Raw genomic sequence first — 21,407 nt, forward strand, 5'->3', positions numbered from 1 at the left:
GCCAGGCCAGGGAGGCACTGGCTGAACAGCTTCAAGCACCAAGAGCAGGACAGACCTAGCCATCCTCGGGGTCGCTGGGCCTGCCAGCAAGGGTGCCCACCCCTCCACCCAGGCAGACACACTGTGCAGAGGCTCTCTCCGCACTCACCAATGACTGGACCGTGTCCACATTAGCCTGGACACTGAGAAAGGCCAGACGCTGGGGTAACAAGTGCCGAGCCCAGAGCTGGGGATAACACCCACTGGAGGTGAAAGTCACCGAATCCTAAAATGGGTACATCTGCCACACCAACTGCCCAGAGCTAGAGTGAGGCACTATGGAAGAGCAGCATGTGGCACCAGCCAACTGTCCTCTAGATCTGTAAAGCCCGGACAAATGCACATTAGACGATGGGGTCCGGAGGGTTATTGGGAAACAACACAATTTCGACACAAATCACACACAAACACTGAAGCCAGTGCGACTTTGTGACGGCCGCCCTCACCAACCAGCCGGACCTTTGGGGGCTGGGGGGCGGCCCCAGCCCAAGACAAACTCCCCGGGTGGAGCAGAGCCCACAGGATGACAGGGAAGCATCAGCCTTGCCATAGGCTCTCTGCTGACTCTACGCACAGGGGACAGAAACATCCACACGACGGGGGCCAGGAGCCACAACTGACCTCGCTTTCTTTTTGGCTGAGGACAGCAGCTTGATGGACTGCAGCAGGAGGAAGGCCAGGCGAGACTCAAAGATACTGAGCAGCTTCATGACCTCTTCTCGGTGAAGGTTCGTGGCTGAGGGGTCGGGGCCCGGACTGCTCTCATCACTCTTGCTCTGCAAGGAAAGAGTTGTTCCCATGTGTCAGCTCTGTGGGGGAGAGGGCCTGTTCCTGACCACGTCTGTGTCCTGGGGCCAGGACCACTACAGCGGCCGGCCCTTGTCATCCCCCTGCCCAGTAACCACTCAGCTCTGCCCCCATTTCTTGGGAGGGGAGCTTCAGACAATGACTGTTAGTTTGGCCAAACTAAAGAATTCTGGTGGACAGAGGTCAGGGAGGGTAGAGAGAGGTTCCTCAGAGGGAGGACCCCAACACATCCAGCACATGGTCAAGGTCAGCAAGCTGACCACCCCACAACCGGCCCCTGGCTCCCAGGGCTGCCCACGCCAAGCTTGTGCCTTAGGATCGAGAGGAGACGCGCCTCTTTCTTCTGACTTCCTCTGGGTCTGAGATCCTAGTTTGGTCTGGTTGAGGCTCGAGCAGTTTTCAAAGGATCACTAATTGTGCCACAATGATACACTATCCAACAGCTTTCAAAATAACAAGAATGGCTTCTCCTACCCATCCATGAAGGCAGCTAGGTAGTGCAGCGGATAGAGTACCAGCCCCGGAGTCAGGAAGACCTGAGTTCAAATCCAGCTTCAGTCAAGCACTAGCTGTGTGACCCTGGGCAAATCACTGAACCCTGTTTGCCTCAGTTTCCTCATCTGTAAAATGAGCTGGAAAAGGAGATGGCCAACCCCTCCGGTGTCTGTGCCCTAAATGGGGTCATGGAGAGTTGGACACAACTGAAAATGACTGAACAACAACAAAACCGCCCGTGAGCTTCAGGATGCAGGGCACCTCTGAGGCAGAGGTCCATCGATGCCCCATTAGACCTGGCTGATACATTCTGATTTGGTGAAATGTGATTTGCAAAACATGCGTCACGAATATTTGCAAAGCAAACGTTTACAAAGAACTATGCTTGGCATATAGTAAACACCAGCAATGCTTTCATCCATTGATTCATTCGTTCCTTCATTAGAATGACTTTTCTAGCGTATTCTTTAGTAGTTGGGAATGAATTTAATCCAGAAACACTTGTGACTCCTCCTCCTGAAAGATCACAGTCAGAAATCATAGGAGCAATGGGCGGGAACTTGGATTTTAAAAAGAAAGCTTTGTCAGAAAGTAGCTAGCTGAAGGGCTCACTGAGAAGCCAACTCATCTCATGACAAGATTAGTCCTCCTGCAGCTCACCTCAAAAATACAATCTGCCTGAGAAAGAAGATTTATCTCCAATACAGAAATCTAGGCTTTGATTTTTATCTGATCAAATCACACCAGCTGTGTCATTGTTTTCTTAAGTCATGTGTAACTTTGATCTAGGATTAAAGTGGATTTTTTTTTCTTTTAAAGGATTAAGTTTTTAAGAAGCTATTAATTCAATAAAATAAAATGGAAGAAAAATCCAATCAGGAGTGCATGGTGTAAGACCAAAGCAATAAAAACCACTCAAATGGCTCAAATCGGTGATGGGAAATGAGGCCCAGCTCCTCAGTAGCCAGCATCCCTTCTGAACGGGAGGATCCATACAGGAAGGACGGTGACCTGGGGAACATCAGCCCTCCTTCTGGAGGGTACAGAGAATAGAGAAGATAATCAATCGCCTGGTTTACTGTGAGCGGTCTTTTTTAAGGAGCAAAAAACCCTCATTTCTACAGCAGGAATTTATTTGGGTTTACTGTTCAGCTTTTAGCATTGCTATCTGTTAAGTAGTGACCCAGCATTCAGACAGGCCTGCTGCCCCCACAGCTGCCCACACCCAGGAGAGCCATGCCAGTCACGTTCAGGAGGGCTGAGTCCAAGAGAGCCGAGTCCAGGAGGGCTGCGCCAGCGGTGCCTCCAGTTCAACACTGACCTGGTCACACTCATCGGTGAGCTCCTTTCTGATCAGCTGGAATGCACGCTCAGTTTTCATCATGATGTCCAGGGCACCAGACAAGGTCTTTAATTTTCCCGCGCTGCTATTCTGGCCTACAGTATCAGACACAAGCGTGTTACATCTCAGTTTTCCTGGCTCGAGTAATAAGAACATGAAAGTGCACAGGAATTGCAGGAGGCACTGTATGCATATGGTGTGAAACCTGATGGAGATCTCATTAGGGAATGGCTAAATATCTTGTATTATGTGAATAGAACAGAGTCGGGCAGTGCCCAGAAAGGACTAGGAGGAATTCAGAAGCATGGGAGGGCTTCAATGAACTGGGGCAAACTGAGGAAAGCAGAGGGGAGAAAACAAGACGAAGGGGAAAAAGAACAGAGATGAATGTGAGCACTGGGCTTACAAAGACCGACCGTGGTCACAGAATAGATGTGAGAAGGCTCACCTCTCTTCCTTCCTTCGGGAGGATTAAAGTAACAGAACCAAGGCCACCTACTTAGTCCATGTTTAAACAACGTCGGCCTGAACTAGCCCTGTGCTAGTTCTCAGGCAAGTCCAGCCCAAAAGGCCAGAATCAGTGGCTGCCACAAAAGAGACAAATTTAGATTGGAGCTCTCCACAAGCCCGAGGGGCAGCCCTAAAGGGCGGTGGGTTACTCTGCCTCAGAGGCTGCATGTGGTGGACTGGGATTTCTTTGAATCAAGGATTAGACAAGATGGCGGTCAAGGTCCCTGCCACCTCTCTGAGAACCAACTAGTGAAAGATCACCCTCAGTCTGAGGTCACAGAAGGTCATAAGGAGTGCGAAAACCTTCTTGTCCCAACTTTAGGACAGGGACAGAGACTGGGCCTCCCAGTGGGGAGTCAGCACCTTGTCCACAATCTAGTCTTCAGAGAACCAGGTGTAATGACCTGCCCAGGCTCACACAGTCTATATCACAAGTAGGCCCTGGCTCCCATTGTCCCCTGGTACCCTCACAAGCCTAAAGCACGTTCATGGAAATTAAATCGATGGATGAAAAGTAGCACAAAACAGGCTACAGTAAAAACGCCATCTTTGGATTTATTTGTAGGAGTACTAATGTCAAGCACGGACACAAAAAGGCCATTACACAATTTAGGTGCCATCACAACTGTATTAAAAATCAACTGCAAAGTGGAAGAGAAGGAAGAAACACTGTTCAAAGAGAAAACTGCAATCTCCTCTAGCCTGGAATGGCCGGCAGCAATAAGGGATCCGAGGAGGCTCTGTCTGTGTCCCACTTGCTTCAGGGGCCTACAAGGGCCTCGGGTCCTCAGCTCTGATCCCTGGCTCTAACGGTTTACAGCCAGTTTCCACTTTGTAGTGGCGCATCATCCAAGGGCCACACAACAACTCCGAGCGGATAGAAATCAGCCGCCAGCTCCCACTGTCAGAGGATTGCTCCAGCATCAAAAAGAGTCCCTGCACCTCAGCTAAAAAATGCAGCTGTGAGGGGCAGCTAGGTGGCACAATGGATAAAGCACCGGCCCTGGATTCAGGAGGACCTGAGTTCAAATCCGGCCTCAGACACTTAACACTTACTAGCTGTGTGACCCTGGGCAAGTCATTTAACCCCAACTGCCTCAGCAAAAAAAAAAAAAAAAAAAAAAAGGCAGCTGTGGACAATGCCAAAGCGTGCCTTCCCTCCCGCTAAGGCCCGTCTGGGGCTGCCCCCTGAGACTCACTTGCCATCTGGAATTCAGCGAAGGCCACCCTCTCGAGCTGCACTCTGAGCAGCTCACATGGGGCATCCTTGAGCAGCTGGAAGAGCTTCACGGCCTTGCTGTAGTGGAGATCGGCCAAGACCCGGTGCTGCTTCCTCAGGTGTTCGTCCCCAACCTGAAACCAAACAGGAAGCAGGTGACCGCCTGACGCACCGGGAGCCTAGAGGGAGTGTCTGTGACGGGGTACTCAGGCACTAAAGAAACCAGTTCAGAAAACACCTGGAGAGCTTGCTGTCCTTGGGGACCAAGCTTAGGGTCCAACTGGACACTGGGTATGGTCACTCCAGGCCCAGCTTCTGACTTCCCTGTCCCCCGAGGAGCCTGCAGGGGCTCGCTGGACTGACCACAGGCCAGCCCTTTCCAGAACCTTGGAGCACAAGTCCCCAGAAGCCTCTCCTGAGCATGATGCTATCTTCAAAGGAGCCTGTCTGTCCCTGCCTACCACTCGAAGATAGCTGGGGTTCATTGCCCTAAACCAAGGCAGGAACCAACCAGGGTGGTCGGGGGTCTATGGTATTCAGGGCCTCAAATTCACAAGAGACACAGAGCCAGTGATAGACTGGGGGTGTGGGTATCTGTGTGTGCGTATGGGCTCTAACCCTTACAGATGATTCATGGGGGCAAAACCGCACACAGAAAACTCTTCTTTGGAGACACTATCCCACAGAACGATGACAACCATGTGCAGACACGATGTCATTTCGTTACAAGACTCTGAAAATGGCCATCCATCCCAGACCTCAAGACTGAAACCGGAAATAAAGGGTCCACTAGGGTCATGGATGTCCCATATCCAAAGGAGGAGCTCATGTTGGGGGAGGTGAAGTCCTGTCACTGAGGGGCCCACTGGCTCTCCTGAGGTCTCCAAACAATTCGTAAAGAGGACTGGGGTGGGGGGCAACTAGGTGGTGCAGTGGATAGAGCACCAGCCCTGGAGTCAGGAGGACCTGAGTTCAAATCCGACCTCAGATATTTAACTCTTACTAGCTGTGTGACCCTGGGCAAGTCACTTAACCCCAATTGCCTCACCCCCCCCCCCCCAAAAAAAAGACTGGGGAGGAGCAGGTTTTCTGGGAAAAAAAAAAAAACAAAACAAGGGGCGGGGGGGAGAAGAGAGGCAGGAGCTACCAGCTTTCCTCACACATTAAGGGGAGTCAACAGGATCATGAAAACATGCCACAAATCCATGCTTGTGACCCAAATAAAACCCCTCAACCTGTACCTGTAAGCAGCCCACCAGAGATATATAGGAATTGAGGACAAAGGGCTCCAGCCCCTCCCCCCTCCCCCCATGGCGGGCCTCGAAGAGCAGGCCAACCTGGTTCCTCAGGCAGCTGTGGTACATGGATGCCAGCCGGTGATGGATCGTAGCAGCCCGGTACTGGCAGAGTGGCTGTCGGGCAGACGCTGTATCAATATCACAGTATTTGAGAGATTTCATCATCGCTTCACTAACTTCCTTCTCGACCTATGAAAAACCACCAGGATTAAGTGCGACCATTTAAAAAAAATGCTCACCCATGCTACACGTAAGGCTGAAAAGACAACTTCCGTGATAGCCACCCCCCTCACTCCTTCAAGCCTTGGTTCAGCTCCCCCAGCCTCCAGCTCTGGCCGGGGCCCTAAAGGATGGATGCGAGGAGCCCTGCAGCCCCATGGGCCACATGGGAAGACCAGAAGCACCAGCAGGGGAACCAGTGTGGCGGGCAGAAGGGTAGAGAGAGGAGGGGACAGAAGGGGCCCTGAGATGGGCCTTGGTGGATTGGGGGCTCAGGGTGCTGGGAGAAGATTTGGGAGTAACCTGTTCCTGAGCCTTTCTGGACAGCGGGGCGTAGTCCTGCTGGAGGGTTGCCATGGTGAAGTACGTGGTGGACAGCTCCCAGTTCACCGAGTCCCACACTGCGGGGTGCACATCCCTCGTGCCCAGTGATCGCAGGGCCTTCAAGTAGTAATCAATGGCCTGTGAAGAGGGACCAGGACAAATGTGCTCACCAAGGGGGCCCAGCTTCCAGCACAGCATGGTCCTAGCAGGCCCCCTTCTCGGAAAAATGACTTGAGACAGTCGGATGAAGTTCAGAGACCCCTGAACCATGCCCACAGAGCTCCACCTGCTGCCCTTGCGGCCTCCCCCAGTAGCATGTGTCAGAGGCAGGACCTGAACCCAGCTCTCTATCCACTGCACCCTACAACAAAACCCAAGGGGTTAATGAAAACGTCAAGCATTCCTGGCCCATCTTTACAGTCATACGATGGCCAGAGGAGGACGGGGGCATTAGGTGTCAGCAGGTTCTTTTAGAACACGTGGGGCCCCAGGGAGGAAGCTGGCCCCAGCATGTTGCTCCAGGGCTCCCTGGTGGATGTGACCCCTGATGGCCCTTGTCCCTGTGTCTGCCAACCTTCCAGATATCATGCCTGCCCCCAAATCAGCCTGAGGTCACAGCCTCCAGATGCTCCTTTTTGCCAATAACTGTGGGGACCCCAGGGGCGCTGCCCCAACTTCCTTAGGGAAACCCTTCAATGTAAGAGGCCGGCCAAACCATCCCCACAAGAGGGATCTCACCTAGATCATCACCTGCAGCTGGAGCTGCAACTCATCCCTTCACAGACCTATCCGGGATATGCGCTGCACAGACACGACCCATAGGGATCGGCCCAGAGCCGCCCGGGCAAACGGCCCCAAGAACCAACTGTGTTACATGAATATCTCCCAATGTCATTATCTGACTCCGACTCCCAGAAATCCTTAGCAGAAAAATGGAGATCACACAACTCAGTGGACATCCTGCACCCAAGAGGCGTGGCAGGTGAGGAGGACATGGACGGCACAGGAAATGGGCTGGTCAGACAGATGGAGACAGGACTGACGGCCAGCCCAAGAGATGCTCTCATAGGAAGAGGAGCGAGGCCTCCACTATGGCAGAGGAGATTTAGAAAAAGAAGCATGACGAAGCAGGCGGCAGGGCAAGACAAGGGGCGTAGTCTACAGACGGAGGGGGCGTCTGGACGAGAACAGGCACTTACCAGGCACCTCCTACATTCTTGGAACTGGGGACAGAAGGACCACAGTTTGCTAACCCTGCCTGCAAGGGGCCCGTCCACCGTCCGTATTGCTGTGACAGCACGGTGGTCACAGCCCCTAACAGAGTGACTGCTGCTGCCAGGGGCCCTCAGGCAGGGCAGCTTCTGGGACACGGGCCCAGTGGAAGTGGACAGAAAGACAGCTCACCCGCTTCCAAAACAAAGCTCCTTCTCCACTATTTCAATGACCAGGGATTTCAGGGGTTCGGTCCTCCCTGCACAGACGCAGACTGAGATTCCTTTGGGACCCAGGACTCGGTCTCTGAAAACTGCTCCAGCCAAAAGTCTCCCATCTCCCTGTCTATCAGGTGAAGGGCCTCTGCCAACCAAGACAAACTGATGGCCCGTCCCTCAGGTGACACCTGAAGCCCTTCCAGCCTGGCAGCCTCTCCCAGACCCCAGCCCTGACTGACACAAGCACTAAAAAGAATCACCTCCACTCCATAATGAAGAAGTGAAGTCAATAGAACTCAACCCACTAAATCAGAAAGAAGGAAAACCAGCCAAATTCTACGGAACCACATGATAATGACCAAGTGGCCGGTGCCCCGGGCCGAGGGCAGGCTCTCACCTTGTTGTAGTACAGCGCCTCTTCTGGAGAGAACTCTCGCCTCGTGTCCTCGCCACCAGCTGCAGCGGCGGCGGCACCATGGGCCTGGGCACAGATACGCATGAGTCTGCCCGTGTTGCAGAGTAAGAGCGCAGCATTGGTGGCATCATCGATAGACTCGAAGTTGTGAATCCCCTTTTCAAAACAAGAGAAGCTTTTCTTCCACAACTGTTGCTCTGCTGCTGACACACTTTTGCTCACTTAAGAGAGGGAAAAAAAGCCATTTATTTCATAGCTTGTCTCAAGATGAACCCCCACCAGGAAGCTCCTCTCTCTAAACCCCCAGAGGCTCAGGGCCAAGGCACTGGACCAGCACCCGATCATGCTTGCATTTGGTCCTGATCTCCACTCAGCATTTAGCTGCCTGCCTGCCAACCTCATTCCTCCGGATGCTGGGAAATCAAGCAAAAGGGGCCCATGTCTCCAGACAGGGACATCCCGGGGCTTCCAGTCAATATTGTTAGTCGTTTGAGAATACAGAGATGAAGAGGCAGGAAATGACAGAGTGATTCTTAAGAGGTGCAGCGTGAAGCAGCTTGGAGGTCAGTGTGGACCTCAGCCACGGCCTCGGGCAGAGTGGGAGTCAAAGCCTGCTCTGGCTGCATTACACACGAGCTGCACGGCTGCTCTGAGTCCAGCCTCTGCTCAGTACTCGGTGACAAGGCCAGTGGAAGGAGGGGCCGCAGCCGCCCGGGGGTTGGGGGTAGGGCAGATTCTCTAGGGTTCCCCCAAAGCAGGGCTGGGCCAGTGCTGGAGGAGAGGAAGCACTTGCCTAGTCTCTCTGTCTGGATGGCAGCGGCCTGGTTCATGTAGAAGACACCAATCTCATTCCGGATGTTGCCCATCCGCTTTAGCACCTGGATGTGGTGCTCAGGGTTCTGGCTTTTTAAGTCACTGAACAGCAAGATTTCATTCGCTGCCTCATAGCACTTGCAGCTCACTGAGAGCTGGCATTCCAAGTCTGTCGACAGGTCTGTTGCCCAAGCAAACCCTTTAAAGAAGAAAGAGGAGCAAGTGTGATGAATCACCGTGAGGTTAGGGCTTCTCTAAGGCAGAACCAGAGGAAGCAGACCGGGCACTACTCACAGACTAGCAGACACTCCCCCTGACCCAATCCCTTCAGTATTAGTAGTAATGTTGTCGCCTGAATTTAAACAAACACATTTTTCTAGGACAGACCCAAGTTCCATCTCTCTCCATGTCACCCCTGAGGACCAGCCCAAAGGACGGGGCTTCCACTGAAGATGTAAATGCTTTGATCAGAGAAGGGAAGGCAGGCAGAGAAGGGCCTACTGTGTGCAGGGCACTGAAAGGAGATTACTCAGGAACCAAAAAGGTCAGCACTAGAATCCCATCAAAGGTTTCTAGCCGCAGTTCCCAGAAAACTGCCCTTTGTCCTGACCGAGGTCCCTGTCACAAAGAAACAGGCTAAGAGGCTTCGGTCAGCAGATGTCAAGACCCTTTCCAGACAGGAAGCGTAAGCTGACACTTCCTTCATTAGAACAAAGTTTGGGGGACCTCGCCCAGGATGTGTGTGTGTGGGCAGGGGGGTTTAGGGGAAGCTCTTCTCCCCAAGTTCAGAGCCAGCAGAAGCCAAAGCAAAGCAGAGGAGGAAGAAGCATAGGGTGGCCAGGGATCACCGCCAGGACTGTACCCATCAGAAGCATGGGGTAGTGCCAACAAGGAAGCAGGCTAGGCCTCCAGGAGAAGAGATAAAGCAGCAGACAGAAACGAAAAGCCCTTGTTAAGAGTCTCTGACGTGCCAGGTCCTGTGCTAATGCCGCCCTGGCCCACAGTCTGATGGAGGTTTGAAGGATGGTGGCCAGGGAGGGCTGCTTTGGGGCGGTGAGTAGATCCCGGGCCAGGTGACAGAGCATGGGAAGATGCCCATGAACTGACATGTGACAAGCAAAGCCATGTAAACGGAGGGGACATTCCATGAGTCTGTCATTGGAGGGGACAAAACTAGCTTCGGCTCTCTCTTCTGTCTGGCCCTGCACAACCTGTCCAATCAGGTCAATTCCCCGTGATCTTTCTTCTGTCAGGGAGGGGGCAGGGCAGACTGAAAAATGAAGGTGATTTAAGAATGTAAGAAGCGGGGCAGCTAGGTGGCGCAGTGGATAAAGCACCGGCCCCGGACTCAGGAGGACCTGAGTTCAAATCTGGCCTCAGACACTTGACACTTATTAGCTGTGTGACCCTGGGCAAGTCACTTAACCCTTATTACCTCACCAAAAAAAAAAAGTAAAGAAAAAAAAGAAGCTTCCTAAAAACCTCAACGAGGTCATTATGTGAATCATCTTCTGCTAACACCGGCAAACAGGGTTTAAGGCATAAGGTGACATCAGTAAGTACTCTGTGGGTTTATTCCCCAGAGGGGAGAACAGCTGTTGGCCCAAGCTACCAAGGAAGCACGGTCCCCAAAGTCTCAGACGGAAAGGAATAAAGAAGGCTGAGCCACGTGTCACTGCCAAGCGGTAACTGGTGTCACACGTCAATACGTTTCTGGTTAAAGAAACCCTCGTCATCCGTGAGAGATGAAAGGCGCCGCGCCTCTCCTCTCTGAGAGGACCGCGACATCTGAGAAGGTGATGTCATGGCTTACACTGAATTGGACTCAAGTGAGGCAGGGCTCGGCAAGATCACCTGCTTCACTCCCCCTCCAGAGCCAACCGGGTCCAGTGGCAAGAAATAGATCAGGACGACTGGAAATGTCCCGATGCAGTGGGAGACCTTGGCTTTTTTAAGCCTTGATCTGTGTGAGGCAACACCCATTTGGTGATTAAGGATAGGTAAGAAAAGAGGCAAGGAATGCCCCCTTTTACCTAGTCAAAAACAAACGTTTGCTAAATATAATCTCCTGAGTCCACTAAGGGAACACCGTAGGGAGCAGGTGGGGCCTAGACTCAGGGAGACTAGAATTCAAATTCAGCCCCAGACACTTACTAGATGGATGACCCTGGACAAGTCAGTTCACCTCGGCCTGCCTCAGTAAAACAGAGATAGGAACAGGACCACCTGCCAGGGCTGCTGAGGGTCAAAACATGAGAAGATGTTTTTAAAGCACTTAGCTCAGCACCTGGCACATAGTAGGTGCTACAGAAATGCTAGCTATCACTGTTAATTAGAGCAAATTGAAGCGCACCCATGCCGAAGAGAAACGATATGCTCCACTAACAACGTGACACCGCGTCACCTTTCTGCCAGAACAATAAAACATCCTTGAGAGCCCAATTCGGCGGCCTACCTTGGCAGCTGGACTCCCTATGCAGACTGTGCAGTATCTCTTGGTCTTCCTTAGTCTGATAATTAAACTCCTCCAGGTACGCAGCTCTGTTATTTGCATTCTGGGCAAGCATTAACTGGATATCACCACAAAGAGTCAAATACTGAGAAAGAAACAGGAGGACTTCAGAAAGCATATTGGTGCAGAGGCAGCAATAAGTATCTACGTGGAAATGGGAGGAGGGAAAAGAAACACAAATTAATGCTCCTGCCAACACTGGAGCCACCCCTCCCCTGTCCGGGCCACCCCCAAGGCAGCATTACTATCTGCTCTCTCTTCGACGTATGTGTGCGCGCACACGTGGGCATGGAGCATCTGCTCCGTGCAGGGCACAGGGACAAAGGGAACAGCCCCCCCACCCCCACCCCGGGGCGACCCTCAGTGGGACAGATGGGGGACCACAACACACATGCTGATCAGGTCAGGCCAAAGCCTGTGCAACAGCATGGAGGTGGGAGAGGAACTGGCTTTTACAGAAAAAAGTAGGAAGGCCACTCTCCATTCCAGGGAAGGAGGGATATGAAAGCAGGTTGAAAAGCTACAGCAAATGCAAGTGGAGAGCCAAGCGTCCTTAGCAGGGGCTGTCATGGGCCTTAATCCAGTCAGCATGGCACTGTGGGGCAGCCAGATCTGAGGGGAGAGGCCGAGGGCTTTTGTGTGAATGCCCCAAAGGGATGGACGTGAACAAGAGCAGGGCAGGCAGAATCAACAAGGCAAGTGAATGGAAGAGAGGGGGTGTGTGTGTGTGTGTGTGTGTGTGTGTGTGTGTGTGTGTGTGTGTGTGTGTGTGTGTGTGTGTGTGTGTGTGTGTGTGTGTGTGTGTGTGTCTAAGTGAATGAATTAAGCATGAGGGGGGGAGGGGCTGTTTTGGTGAAAAGCGAGCTCGGTTCTGGCCGTGGTGAGTCTGAGACGACTCAACAGAGGCTGGGACAGGACCTTCTGACCTGGGAGACGCTGTTCACCCTTTAAGAGCCAGTAAGACCGAGAGGGGGGCAGAGAGAAAGCCTGGGACTGAGCCTCAGGGGATGCTCCTGCTAAATGGAAGGGTCCCCGATAATGCTGGAGCAGAGGATGCTGGCGGCAGACACGGGAGAGGGTAGAATCCCAAACACCCAATGCTGTTAAATGCTTTGGAGGTCAAGAAAGGCCACTGGGTTTATCAATTAAGAGATCCTTGGTAACCGAAGAAAGCCATTTCAGTTGAGTGATGAGGCCAAAGGCCAGAAACTGCAAGGCAGCCAGGTGTGCTACAGGGAAGGCTTGATTTGGAGTGAGGAAGGCCTGAGTTCAAATCCAGCCTCAGACCCTGATTAGCTGAGTGACCCTGGACGGCTCAGTTCCCTATCTGTAAAAGGGGATAATGATAGCACCCAGTCCCAGGGCTGCGGTGAGGATCCCAAAAGACATTCTGCCCACAATTAAGTCTCTATCAATGTGGGCCATGACAAGGAGAAGAAGGGAATGGTTTTTGTGAGGAATGTGATAAAGCCGGCTTTCCAGCAGCAGTGGGAGACCTAAGCCCCCAGGGGGCCAAGGGTGAACCTGGGAGAATGAGGCCGGGGTAGAGCTGAACAGGGCTGGGGTGGTGGCTGGAGAGGGATCAGGCACAGAGGCAGAAGGCTGTGGTTAGAGAGGGGGTGGTAAGCTTCTCAATTAAGGAAGGCCCTTCTAAGGGCAGGCAGACACTGCCTGTGAGGGGGTCCCTACCAGGGGGAAGGAGGGAACAAGGAGGACAGGGAGAGGATTCCCCCAACCAGGGCATCGCTGACCCTTTGCTTTGCCATGATCCGTCAGCTTCCTTCCCACCCCCACTCTGACCCCTTCTCTGCAGGGTGGGTTTGGAAGCGCTCACCACCACTCCCCTGCACAGGGACTCCCTTCCTTGCCTTCACACACTTCTTAGCTCCCCTCGATACTGGGTGGTACCTTCCCCCGTTACAACGTCAGGGGCTGTGTTCCTCTCTGCATGTGGCTATATCTGCAGGGTGAAGCACGGAGCCTGGTATGCAGTGAGCGCTAAGGAGATGCCCGTGGCTGGCTGGCCAGCTAAAGAAGGGTGGCCCCTCTCTCACAAGACAAACCAATGGGTTGGGGTCCCCAGCCCAATCTCCCTCCAGTTCAGTTAGTTTCCTTCTACCACTTGCCCCATAGATGGAGGGTGTTTAGACAGTGGGCAGGACCACAGTGTACAAGGCTTATTAGGGTAAGGAACACCATCAAGCAGACGATGAGACCTGGTGAACCAAGGTCTCACGCAGGGCACGGCTCCAGGCAAAAGGAGCAGACTTGGGCCTAACGTGAGCAAAGCTTTCCTATCACTGAGGGCTGCCCCAAGCAGGTGGACTTTGAGCCCCAATGGGAAGATGGTCAGCGGACGGCTTGACGGACACCACATTTGGTCCCTTACCGTGGCTCTGCAAGGCCAGTTTAATGTAGCGTAGGGCCCGCCCGTACTTCCGGAGGCTCATCGCGGCATCTGACAGCACATAGTAAGCCTTCGATGACTTGAGGATTAGCTGCAACTTCATTTCATGTTGCCAAGAACCCGGGGTCATTCCGGACTGACTGGAGCAGTGGCCGTCCTGAAGGGATCCCACTAGGAGACAGGAAAGCACCGTGTGAGGGTGGGCAAGAAGGCCCCAGGCTGCCACCGCCAGGGCCTGGGCCCAAGGGCAGGTGTCCTCCCCTTTGTTCATCCCTCAGTTTCCCAGGGAAGCCTGGGAGCAGGGGTGCAGACGTCCCCAGATGTCCAAGGGAAGCTGTGAGCCACCAAAACGCGGGGCAGGAACCAGGCTCCACGCTTCCCGTAGCAGGTACCTCCTCAGAGCCAGCACCAATGAAGTACTGCAAGAGCTCGATCCACTGCACCACCTGCCCAGACTGACTCTCCCGCACCAGGGAGAGCGCAGCATCACACAAAGATGCCCTGGGAACTACATGAACATGTCACTGGGAAATGCTTAACCAGGTGAAAATATGATAAACCACCAATAACCTAAGCCTGAGCTTGTCACCACTGGTGCCATGGACAACAAGCTGGACCCAAAGGCAGAAAGCCTTGGGTTCGAGTCCCACATATACCCCCCACTGGCTGCATCATGTCCTGGGGCTCTGGGCAGCCCCTCAGAGCCACACCCCGTGAGAAGTGCTGGGGACCTGAGTCCAAGAAGCTGACCAGCCATGGGTGAGAGAGCACCTTGGTGGGAGCCAGGAGGGAGAGGGGGCAGCAGGGCAGACAACAAGATGTGCATGCCGCACAGTTGCAGGAGAGGCCAAAAATGGCCCAGTATGGAAAGTGGGGGGCAGGGGGCAGCAGCCAGGCATCTGAGGAGGGTGGGGCAAACAGAGGAGAGGCAAGGCCTGGATGTGGAAGTGTCCTCAAAGGTTGTGGCTACAAAGCTAAAGTCCATCTCTCGGTGTTTGTCTACAGGACCGGCAGCACCTCTTAGGAAGCCCAGCCATCAGCCAGGGCACTCCCAGAGGACAGCGCAGGGCCGTGTGACCACACCACAGGAACCTGGCCAGAAGACTGAGGGGCAGTGAGAGCTGCCTTCAAGCTCTGTAAAAGCCCTGGTCCCAACCAGGAGGGGGGGGGGGGGGGTCCTCGCACCAGATGGGCGGCCTCCAGTGGGAGCAGGGCCCCTTCCCTCTCTGGAGTGGTCGACTCCTTGGTGACATTTCTGTCTCCTTGGCCCCAGACCCCTTCTACCTAAATGACCTAATTAATGAACAAAACAAAGCATGGCTGACAATAAGCCACTCGAGAGCTCTGATGAAAGCTTAGGGGACAAGTGGGGACTTGGTGAGACAAGGGCTGCTTCAGCATTTACAGAAGAACCCGGCTCCCTCTGAGCACAGAGCCTCTTTTCCTGCCCTGTCTGCAAGGGAAACCGGGGGCTACACGGGCAGCTCCATCCCGAAGGCCTCCAGCTTACTTTTGTCCAGAAACAAGGCCATCTGCTTCTCCAGACACTGGGGACCACTGCCGGCCGATTCATCTTCATACTTTAATGGGATCGGCGTGCTGGGGTCAGCAGCAGGAAGGTCATTTTCTTTTTTGATGCTACTGTCCACAGATTTTAAACCCTTAGAAAAAGAAAGAAAAGCACTGAGCACGCGTTCAACGGGACAGCAACTAAAATGTGCGCACGCGCCCACACCCACGCACACCCCCACACCCACGCACACCCCCCACCCCCAATCAGGTCTGCATCACCTGAAAAAGATGGAACTCTGGGGTGTAGTGATTTTGAAACCACCTCAATGTGCTGTTTCTGCTTAGTAACAATAACCAGCATTCCCACGGCACTTCCTCTGTGCCCGGCACTGTGCTGAGCACATCCCAGGTAGTATCTTATTTGATTCTCACAACCCTGGGAGGTAGGAGCTATTTTTACCCCCATTTCACAGTGGAGGAAAGTGAGGCAAAACAGCAGTTCAGTGACTCATCCAGGGTCACACAGCTGGCAAATGTCTGAGGCTGTTTCTGAACTCAGGTCTTCCTGAGTCTGGCCCAGCTCTCTATTCACTGCTTAGATCAGACAGAGGCAGCAGCTGCCCCCCACCCCCCAGCACCTCCAATGGCCTCCCAGACATTATGGAAACGCGCCAACCTGAGGTTGGTTTGAATGATGAAGAGTCCAAGGAAACTGACCTCTAGCACGTAGCTGAGGACAAGCCGACAGCGCTCTTCGGTGTCGTGGCAAACAGGGAATGTACAGCTGGGCTACAAAGGCAGAATGGAAAATGACCTTAGTACATCTTAGACGGCCCCACAGAGCGCCCAGTTACCTCCTAGGAGCTCAAGGCACTTCACAAACAAGGCCATCGATTTCACAAAGTGAACCTGTGGAGTCGGTCCGGCTGCGGCTAAGAGCAGGTACAGAGAGGAGCTCCGCAGGCCTGGGGGGCCTTGGAGAGCCCCCCAGCAACCACTTGGCAGCCCCCCCAGTTATGTGGCCAATGGTAACTCAAGTCACCACTGGAGAGCAGGACTGTGTCTTAGGTACTCTTCATTAAACCTTCTCTGCTGTCAAACCTTCAGACTTGTTTTACTCATGGAATTCTGGGACAACATGAACAGCTCACAGGCAACTTTTGAAACTGGAGATTTGAAAAGATTCGTTTTTTAAAAATTGAACAAACTGATGTGGTTGTCATTCTAGTAACAGCGACTTCATAAATACAATTAGTGACAGGCGTTCTAAGTATAACTTAAGTCTTTGCATTTTAATCTCAAGTTACCATTCTTCCCTAAAGCATACCCTATAAATTGAGACACTCTATTAGGGTGAGAAGATTGAGAGCATATTCACAGAGCTAATGGGTCACTACCGCCCTCTCCTGTCTCTGGATTTGACTTTCCTAGCAAAGACTGGGTAAAAAGAAAGGACAGAAAGGAGGCATGCTGAACTTTTTTCAGATAACAAGAAGTTTGGAGGGACAACACACTGGAAGGTAAGAGGGTCCAGATCCAGAGAAGTCCTCAGTAAACAAAGACAAGCCAAAGTAAACAAGAAAATAGTACTGAATAATAAGTACAGGTAAAGAGGCTAAGTTCTAAATTTTAGACTGACTTCCCAATGCAAGATGGAATCAATGTGGCCAATGTCCCAGAAGTTCCTGTGAAAGGATCTGGGATTTTTTATGACCCCTGAGTCAGGGGCCAAGGCGGAACCCCAGGCTGACAAGGAGGGAGGAAGGGAAGAGCTCTGTCACATTCTGCCCTGGTCCAGCTACAGACCAGGATAAAACAGACAAGGTGAATTATGTGCATGAGGGCAATCGGGGTGGGGAGGGGAGAAGAAACCCAGCTCAACGAGCAAGGAAGGTTCACTTGGAGAAGAGAAGACGTGGGGGGGACAATCCAGGGGTCTTCAAGGTGAAAGTTCATTATGTGAAGCTAAGGCACAGCGAAGCATTTAAAGACCAACAACTATTTCACCAGTTTTCTTAACATGACCCAACCACACCAGCAGCTTTACCGCTCTCTTAATGAGTCAATGGCTCACTCTGATCTGATGAATGGATTTGTATTTCTCTGGCACTGACAACTCTCCCACAGACTTAATCACGGCCACAGCCTTCTTGTCGTCGGGGGGATCGGAGCTCGCGCTGCAGGACCCATTCTCATCACTGTCCGGCATCTCCTCCTCTTCCTCACTGTAACTTTCATCAGAGTTCTCATTTAAAGGAGACTCTGTGCTTTCTTCCTTCTTGGGCTCATCCAATTGAAAGAGCTCTGAAAGCATGTAATTGGCCGAAGCAATAATCTTATCAGAAAAGAAACAGAGAAAAAGCATGAGTGACTGCTGTGAAACGAATCCCACTGGAGGTTAGTCAGGCCCACTTCCAACGCTGCTAGGGGTTGAAAGGGTTTCAAACAAAGTTCTGAAGGACGTGCCTGCCAACGAGCCCCATTCCACATACAGGCTAAGGCACAGCTGGACCCTGGCCTCTCATGGACAGAAGCCCCCCAGCTCAATGATGGATGACAAAGTTTAGAGAAAGACTAGAACCTGATAAAAGGCTCTCACTAGTATAATCAGAGACACTGAAAAAGCATTCCAGAAAGGAAAGCCATCCAAAATATTTCATGCCAAGAACGTATCAACTCTTCTAAGTAATTTCATGTTACCAATATAACTGAGGACGTTTAAAAATCCTCAGAGACCGAAGTCACATCACAAAACGGGAAAGGCTCCCTGTCTACATGAGTGTATCCATAAACACACAATTGTATCTGGTGAATAGATGATACTGTCCGCTTTAAGGCAAGGCAAAGTGATCTCATTTTCTGCATAAAATGGAAAGAATTCCTTTACCACTCATTAATGGCTTGAGTTTTGTTTTGTTCCAGCCCTCCTTTGTAAAAAGCCATATGCAGACATATGCAACCTGTTCTGCCCTCAGCCCCTAAAGGGTCCCCAAAGGGAGATGCTAGAATCTCTCTTCACAACAAAAACAAGGACCTATTGAGAGCCCAACCTGAAAACAAAATCAGGTCATTTCAGTTTGTTCTTAACCATGGTTCTGGAAAGTGGACAATAAATGACATCAGTCTTTTGAGGTTTGATCCGCTCTCTGGCCTAATCTTTCCCTTCTCAGCACTCATTTACAAACAGAGCCTTCCAAAAGGGCATGGCCACAGGGAGCAGCCTGAACCCCAAGAGAGGCCAGGTGACTGGTGTGAAATCATAGAGTGTGAGAAGACCAAAATGTGCCATTTGTCTGCTCAATGAACCGAGCAGTTGTACTACTCCCAGGTGAGATGTTTAGATGGGAAGGTGACCTGTCACCTCTCCATTAATCTGAACCTTGGATTCTCAAGCGTCCACAATCAGATATGACCACAGTAAGAATTAATGCGGAATGAGAACATTGAGCAAATCCACCCCATCAGAATACTTTAGCACACACGGACTCGCTTCCCAAGCTAGCTGAATGATTCAGACTAACTGGGAGAAAAAAGGGCACACAACCAAAGGGAGAAAGCGGAACGCTGTTCCTAAGGAAATGCAGTTCCAAACAAACCAAGGTTCCCATGTGCCTTGTTCTCCCCACGCAGCAAAGCTAAACCACAGAAGGCACCAGACGTCCCTTCCATGTCAGTTTTAAAGCATGTGCAAAATATCACTTTACTTGAGGGTGTCTTCCCTTGTCCAGTAATTTCAGACAATTAAGAAGCAACGTTCTGATCGTCCCATAGTGCTTCTTATTTTGATTTTTCTTCATCATCATGTTGCAAGCAACCCTACAAAAGAAAACACCCGCCCCGACACACAAGGGTTGGCAAAGTCACCTCCATCCATGCTGATCCTTCCCCTCTGCCCCCAGCATAGCTCCTGCTCTCTGGGTGCCCTCTTCCCCCGGTGATCCTCCCCCCACTCACTTGTACAGGAGAATGGCCACAGGCACCGTGAAGGGGTTCTGGTATTTGTCCTCAGTTTCTTCACAAAGGGTGGTAAGGTCGTAGAGCTTGACGATGTCACTGCCACTGGCTGAAAGAGAAATGCCAACACTTTGCAAGGCCCCGCCTCCCAAAGGATAGTGCCCGTTCGAGTCTTCGCCATCCCAGAAACCGATTTACCTTTAAACAGCCAGTAGGTGTGCCCTTCTTTGGTGCAATTGGATTTTAAGAATGATAAAATATTCTGTGCAATATCTTTTATCACTTTAGTAGAAAAATTGGAGTTCTCCAAATTGGGAATCTCTTCTGTCTTGATCATTTCATATTTCTATCAAGACAAAGACAAAGGATGACATTTAGAAGGAAACCTTGGGAGCAGAAGACTTGTCCAGGTATAGACTCTACTTTTATAGTAGGGACAAGAGGGAGCCACTGAGGAGCGCAGAGAAGAGGGGAGAGAGACAATGAACACAGGAATCGTTAGACCTGCTGAAGGACTGGAGCCCCAGAGCCATTACTGATACTTCAATGTCCATGTTAAAGGGGCCTGGGGGGGAATCCTAAGCTTCTTTGTCTCTGTTTCCTCAGGACCCTCATGTGGAGCACAGCACCTAGTAGCCACTCCAATGTTTGCCGACCGGCTCAGGGCTGCTTCATGGGTCCAGCACACTTAATGTGGCAGGGAACACAAAGCCAGCAGGAACTGCTACCACACTCATGGGCTCTAACACAGGACAGAATAAAAGAAAAAATTCAGCAAGACCAGAAAGCCACCTGCCACAAGAAGACCTAAAGGTCACAGTGGGCCATGAGTCAAGAGAGTGAATGCTGGCCCGGGGGGTCAGAAAGAGCTAGGGTGAAATCTGGCCTCAGACACTTCCTTGCTGTGTGATTTGGGGCAAAGCCTTTCTTTCCATGAGCCTCAGTTCCCTCGTCTGTACAGTGGGAACAGTAGCAGTCTTTCGGCCTGCACTTTAGCCACAGCAGGCCTTTAGTAAACACCAGAGAGCGATGGCAGCAAACTTCAGCTCTGTGACCTTCAGGGCCCTCTTGAAAGGGCTGGGTCGCTCCATTTCCTGCCATTCTAAAATAAGGTGTCACTGCTCACTAAGTATTCCAAACCATTCAATTTTCCACCTGAACATCATTGTCACTGACTACAGATTTCCTCTCTTGAAATATGACTAAACCCCCACCTACTCCGTCTAGTCTAACAATCAATGAAAAAAAAACAAAAACAGCTATTGACCTCCGCCCATACCTGTACAATCCCATTGACATGAAAACACATCACCAGCTCAGGTACGTTGCAGATCAAGTTGTCCAACCAATAATCAATTCCAGTGAGTACATTGATTGGCTTGTTGTTATCCCTGAAAAGAAACAACTCTTAGGTTGGCTGATGTCTCTCGGATGGACCTACTGCCCCCTTCAATCATCAACAACTGTTTCCAGGTGAAATGCAGATGGGGGGGGGGGGTTTGACTCGTGCTGAGTTCAGCAGGGGGGCAGAAGAGGGGGGTTTATAGTTAACGTCAGACATCGAAGCAGAAAACTGGCAAGGCCAGGACAGGTCATATACAAGCCAGGACACCCTCAGGCAGGTGTGACAGATGCCACAACCCATGACTTCACAAGCATATCCTTGCCTGTCCAGTTGGCTGGGTTTGTGCTATGGCTAAATATTCTGAGTTACTCAAGAAAAGTTCTCAAATAGTTACACAGGGAGGTCACTCTCAAATTAACACTTACACATTTCTACCTACTAACTAACTGTATCACAAAAACTCTGAGATTGGACAGCCCCCAAAGACCCTCATACTAAAAAGAGAACTCAACACTGGCTCCTTTGGGCAGCAGCTTAAAAAAGGAAAAATAACAAAACCGGGTGTGAGAAAACAATGGGATACTCAAAGACCCACCTGGAGATTAATCTAAACTGATTGAATTAAGTGAGAGTGATTAACTTTGCTCATTAGCCTACTTCAAGTTGATTAGATTGTAACCACACCTGGCCAGCTCTTAAGGAGGTTTTGTTCTCAGAAGCTAAGGACTTTGAACTCAACATGAGACCCCCTTCAAGTCCAGTGAAC

At 51.6% G+C, this 21,407-nt stretch overlaps 1 protein-coding gene across 2 annotated transcripts in view; it reads right to left on the bottom strand.

Annotated features, from left to right (window-relative positions):
* Window positions 1-21,407, bottom strand: part of EDRF1 (erythroid differentiation regulatory factor 1) — a 38,080-nt gene that overhangs the window by 3,274 nt on the left and 13,399 nt on the right. For both annotated transcript variants that reach the window (XM_043983658.1, XM_043983657.1), the window contains 16 exons: window positions 20,576-20,687; window positions 19,495-19,642; window positions 19,297-19,405; window positions 19,047-19,158; window positions 17,417-17,677; window positions 16,060-16,131; window positions 15,341-15,491; window positions 13,813-14,001; window positions 11,367-11,567; window positions 8,892-9,110; window positions 8,081-8,319; window positions 6,233-6,391; window positions 5,750-5,899; window positions 4,393-4,546; window positions 2,663-2,778; window positions 661-815 (listed from right to left, as the gene is read on the bottom strand). In XM_043983658.1, coding sequence (XP_043839593.1) covers window positions 661-815; window positions 2,663-2,778; window positions 4,393-4,546; window positions 5,750-5,899; window positions 6,233-6,391; window positions 8,081-8,319; window positions 8,892-9,110; window positions 11,367-11,567; window positions 13,813-14,001; window positions 15,341-15,491; window positions 16,060-16,131; window positions 17,417-17,677; window positions 19,047-19,158; window positions 19,297-19,405; window positions 19,495-19,642; window positions 20,576-20,687 — 2,547 coding nt within the window. The remainder of the gene's footprint in view (window positions 1-660; window positions 816-2,662; window positions 2,779-4,392; window positions 4,547-5,749; window positions 5,900-6,232; window positions 6,392-8,080; window positions 8,320-8,891; window positions 9,111-11,366; window positions 11,568-13,812; window positions 14,002-15,340; window positions 15,492-16,059; window positions 16,132-17,416; window positions 17,678-19,046; window positions 19,159-19,296; window positions 19,406-19,494; window positions 19,643-20,575; window positions 20,688-21,407) is intronic.

Source organism: Dromiciops gliroides, chromosome 2 (assembly GCF_019393635.1).
Source record: "Dromiciops gliroides isolate mDroGli1 chromosome 2, mDroGli1.pri, whole genome shotgun sequence".
Lineage (NCBI taxonomy): Eukaryota > Metazoa > Chordata > Mammalia > Microbiotheria > Microbiotheriidae > Dromiciops > Dromiciops gliroides.